This window comes from Buceros rhinoceros, unplaced genomic scaffold (genome assembly GCF_000710305.1).
Source record: "Buceros rhinoceros silvestris isolate BGI_N320 unplaced genomic scaffold, ASM71030v1 scaffold16463, whole genome shotgun sequence".
Taxonomy (NCBI): Eukaryota; Metazoa; Chordata; class Aves; order Bucerotiformes; family Bucerotidae; genus Buceros; species Buceros rhinoceros.
Genome location: NW_010403272.1, coordinates 58,293 through 63,415, shown reverse-complemented (window position 1 = coordinate 63,415; position 5,123 = coordinate 58,293). Strand labels below are relative to the sequence as shown.

Sequence of the window (5,123 nt, the reverse complement as noted above, 5' to 3'; positions counted from 1 at the left end):
CATTTCTGCTTTCTGGTGAAACAGTAACTCAACTAACCTTTTGCAGACCTGGCTCCAGCGACCTGACATATGAATGATCTCATACTTCTTCTTAGTCAGGAGTCCAAGGCTAGCATTTGTGCATCACCACCATGCTACGAGCAAAGTGTCTTCTACAACTGTTACAGGAAAACTGGAAATCTGTAAAAAATTACCAGAAAAATCATATCAATCTCACATCATTAAAAATATTGTCTGATCTTTTACAGATGGTGGGTTTTCTGGGTGAGGGAAGTTACATCATAGCGGGGACACTCAGATATCATGTATTTCTGTGACAGGGATTGTTATTAGTATATCCCATACATCCCATTCACATGGGGCAGGAGGAGAAAATGCCAGTTTCAGTCAGAAACATTTTTTATTCTGCATCAGTGATGCAATTCCTGTCTGAAGAGCCAGGCTGTTGTCCTGTACTCTGCCCCATCCTCCTCTGCTGCTTGAGATTGTTTGCAGCCATCTCTCCAAGGACATTTTTCCATTCACTTGGCTTCATTTCTGCTCTCTTCCTTCCCTTGTCATAATCCCAGGCTATCATTGCCACGTCCTGGAGCCACATTCTAGAACAGGTGCCCAGAAGAACTCTGCATAATCTAGTTTTAAAAGCCCACTACTGGCAGAAAATAAAGTACAAACAGCAGTATTGCATTAGCCCCTTCCAGTGTCTTTATCCAGTTACATAATGTTGTTATTTTCTACTCATCCCAACTTACTCCCAGTCTCAATGGTTTTGAGCCACACTCACTTTTTTCTCCCCCTCCTATAGGTTATGCTGGGTTTTGGACGCCTGCAGGCCCTGTACCGGAGCCGACAGCTTGCTAAACAGTATGAAGCAACTCGGGCTCACATCATCAGGCTTCAAGCTATGTGCCGTGGTTATCTAATGCGTCAAAAGATAGCAGAGAAGAAGAAAGCTGTATGTGTTATCCAGGCATATGCAAGGGGCATGTTTGCTCGCCAAACCTACCAGAGGATGAGAAAGGAGGTATGCTCACAGATACCTCGTGCACATACTGTTTCTATGAAGTTCTGACAGAGATTTAATGACCAGCAAGTGTTGCCATAGCATAGCACTAGATGTGGATATTTATTTGGGGGTATTTTATTTTGAGGTCTCGTCAAGCATGAAAGCAGTGTTTTAAGCAGACTGATCTTGTGTACACTCACGTTCTGTGTTCATTATCACTGATTAAAACTTCACTGACAGAGCTGAAATGCTTTCGACAGAAGGGAGGTGAAAAGATGAGATGTGTGTGCATATCAGTCGTTCCTGCAAGGGAAGATCAATTTCTACAGTGAAGCCTGATGATGTCACTTAGGAATCCGTGCTCCATTCATACGGGAATCCTAATGCAGTGTGTCTTGGTATGCGCTGCCAGAGACAATCCTGTACTTACTATCTTCGTGGTCCATAGCACGAGAGAGCCCATCCTAGGATTTCCTTTCTGTATTAGTGCTGTACAAACAAGATGAAGCTAGTTTGCAGATTTCTGCCTGTTGCCTGAATTGCCAAATCCAGAACTGTGTCCCTGTTGGGATAAAGTCCTAGTGTGGAGGGCTTGTTAATGGCAGAAAGGAGCCAGCTCAGCAGTTGTGAAATAGTCACAGAATGGTCCTGTTGTCCACAGAACAAGTGCAAGCTGGAAGCCAGGAATATCCGCTTGGAAGAAGAGAAACGTCTCATGCAAGTCCTTGGACCAGTGAAAGCAAGGGAAGAAGCTATGAGATTAGAAGAGGTAGGTATGTTGGTGCAGGAACACTGCATGCCATGTTCCTTGGCTGACAAGAGAGCTTGCCCAGCTCACATGAGCAGACTTGCTCAAGATCTGAGCACTGCTATGTTTTAATAAAAAGCAGACATAGTTGTAAACCTGTTTGTAACGATGCTTTAGAAATGGGACACGGCAAACACACACACATTTCTGTTTGCTTATGAGCTGGCTCTTTAGTCAGACATGCACAACACTATCACAAAAAACATTTTTAAATTGAAAATAATGCAGGGATTTCTGCTGTTAGGAATTTGGTGTTTTTCCTGTATTATCTCTTGTTGACAAAGTCCTTGAAAAACTGCACATCATTACCAAGGCCATCAGTGCAGAAGGACAGCTATAAGAGCAAGGCCCTCCTGCTGGTGCGCTAGGTTTTTGTGACTGCTTAGCACAAGCAACATTTGACTTCACATTCCAACACTGCACTAGCAGAGCTAGACCTCACTGTCCTAACACCTTTGTCATAGCGTTTCATCCTCTCACCCGTTCATTCTAGCTGAATGATGTTCCAGTCATGCCTAACCAGCTTCTATGTTTAAAGGAACACCTGGCTACTCTGGAGAGAGAGGAGGCAGAAGCAAGACAACGGAAGAATGCTCTTGCCAATAAACCAACAAATTATGATGTTCTCAGTGACCAAGAAATGGTGGACAAAATTTTTGGATTTTTACCTTCTATGATCGGAGGCCAAGAAGGACAAGCTCCTCTGGGTTTTGAGGTACAGAGCTGCAGACTGGTAATGGGTCATGTTCATTCCTTGTTTAAGTCCATTGACTGTTGGGATTCCATCAGTGGTGAATTCTGTTCAATAAACTTCTGTACAATGAAAGAATCACCCAAATTAGCCAACCAGACAGTCTCTTTTGAGGGCTGTCAAGGATCAGTTCCCAAAAGTTTTTGGTCACATGCAGTTTGGGGACTATGTGTCTTCAAAAGCTACTGCACATTTGCTTCTTTGACCCAGCAGACCCTCACCAAACAGTGCCATTCTCTGCATTTTGACAACAACCACGTGTTCTGCTGACAGCGCTCTCAGTGATTTTCCAGCTGAAACAAGCTGGAAATTCCTGACCCAAGTTATTCCATGTTCTTAAAAGCAAAATTTGAGATACACTGGTACCAACAGCTGTGGAGGATGGAACTGGGCAGGGAGAGGTAGGCAGAATAGAATGGTCTTGGTTAGTGCAGGATGTGAGCAATGAGATAACACCTGGATTTTGCATTAGCAATGTTCTTGCTGAAGATGAAGACAGGAAGGTTATATGGAATGGATGCTTCTCATAAGGCTAAGCTCTGAGTCCCAATGATCTGCGGGTAGTAGCTGAAAATAGCTTTGGGATTAGCTAGAAAGCCAAATTCTAAAGTACCTATGGCCAAGAGAAAAAAAAAAAGTAACATGAGAATATCAGAGTACAGGGAAAGAAAATATGCTTCTTCCTTGTGTTCTACACAGGACTTGGAAACAAAACCTAATAAGCTGGACGAGGTGGACCTGGACATGGTTCCCATGAGTGTGGAGCTAGAAGAGGAAGCGGATGGCTTGGAAGAATATACCTTCCCAAAGTTTGCAGCTACTTATTTCCAGGGGTCTTCCACACATACACATATCAGGAGACAGCTGCGACAGCCACTACTCTACCATGATGACAAGGACAACGTCCTGGTATCTTGCTCCTTGTTGTTGTTAACCTGGTCTCTCCATAGCCCTGGCTTCAATAGCTTCCCCCATCCTTTGGTCCGCCCACCTCTGGCACAGCCCTGGGAACCAGAGACTTTAAAGCCTGCAGATAGCCCTAAGCAATTATGTGACCATAGCAGTCCCCCTCAGCACTTTTTGGCCCTTTGCAGGCAGGCACTTCATACAGATACCTGCTAAACACAAGATCTCTGGTCACCTTTAGTCTGCTTAAGGACTCGTTTTGACTTCTCCAGATACCCTTTGGGGGCAAAAAACAGACTGGAGAGAAGAAGCATCAGAGCTCACCCACTTCCCTGCTCTTGTTAGGGTTGCTGACCAGTGAGTTAAGACAGAAGGGGAGGCCCAGGCCTCTGATTTTCCTGTTGAGCCATGGCGGGGACTGAGGAGGGTAGTCTTCCTTGATGCCAAGCAGCCTTGCAGAATGGAGAATCTCATGCTGCAAGAATTTCACTATTACTTGGCTTTCTAGTTGTGGGCACAAGGGCTTCTGGAAGAGTTCACTCCACTGTTTATCTGTCCAGGTGGGTAAATGCAGAGTGTAGTCCAGCCAAGGTTTCCCTGCCTCACTGCAGCCATGGCACACCTGCAAGATGCCTGAAAAGGGAATGGTGAGGGTTCAGCAATCACAAAGCAAATGTGACATTCCCACCAGAGCTGCACCTTTCTCCTTCAGCATGAGGGTGTTGTGGATGTTGCTTTCATGTTGTTTTACATGAAAGAAAATTTCTGATGTAAATGGTGGAAGGAGATGTGAATTTTAACAACCTGGACAGAGTAAAGGAAGAAAATGCTCTTACGTAAACAGGGAGAAATGGCATTGGTTCTCTTGGAAGTGTCTGACTGTGCTTTCTGCCACTACAGGCTTCTCTAGTTGTGTGGGTTATCATCCTGAGGTTCATGGGGGACCTGCCAGAGCCAGCAATGTTTGCCAAGAATGCTACCATCAGGAGTGGCTCTGTGATGACGCAGATATATGACACACTTGGCAGAAAAAACCAGGTCCAGTTCAGGAACGACAGCCCAAATATGGTGAGAGGAGCAGGCTATGTTTGTATTTTCATTTGCTTTCCTTGGTTTCTGTGCTGTTCTACCAAGAGTGAGAAAAGCAAAGGAACCCTTTTTCATGCTACTATCCTTGAAATGCCAGAAGTGAAAAAGGGACCCTGTCAGTCCTCGTTGGACACTGCAGCTCCTTTGGGCAGGAGGGGACAAAGGAAAAACATCTGCATTTGAGCGTCTTCCTGTCCTTTATGGATCATTCTTGCTGTGCATTAAACTAATTTCCTATAACGGTAATGTGTGTTGTAGAAAGAAAGCAGAAAAGATAACAAGATTTCAAAGGGGATCTCTTCCCTGAAGCTGAAGCGGTCATCCAAACTGACAGGGAAGGTAAGAGGTGGAAATAAATTGCTTCCCGTAAGTCTTTTTGCCTGGAACGCTGTCTTCGCCTTCCGAGAGATGTTACATGACGGCAACCTCCCAGCCAGGAACTTGTTCCCCTGCCAAGCCAGTGCAGTCCTGTGTATGGGGTAGCTAGTTCTTCTTTTGAAACTATCCCTGTGAGCACTGCTGTCATTCATTCTCTGGCAGATTAACTCCATCCCATCCTGCTG

The 5,123-nt window shown here is 44.9% G+C and overlaps 1 protein-coding gene across 1 annotated transcript in view; it reads left to right on the top strand.

Moving 5' to 3' along the window:
• Positions 1-5,123, top strand: part of MYO7B (myosin VIIB) — a gene marked incomplete at its 5' end in the record, with an annotated part of 27,865 nt that overhangs the window by 382 nt on the left and 22,360 nt on the right. Inside the window, 6 exons of the mRNA XM_010132962.1 lie at positions 806-1,024; positions 1,674-1,775; positions 2,353-2,529; positions 3,265-3,474; positions 4,372-4,539; positions 4,819-4,899. Of these exons, the coding sequence (XP_010131264.1) occupies positions 806-1,024; positions 1,674-1,775; positions 2,353-2,529; positions 3,265-3,474; positions 4,372-4,539; positions 4,819-4,899 (957 nt within the window). The remainder of the gene's footprint in view (positions 1-805; positions 1,025-1,673; positions 1,776-2,352; positions 2,530-3,264; positions 3,475-4,371; positions 4,540-4,818; positions 4,900-5,123) is intronic.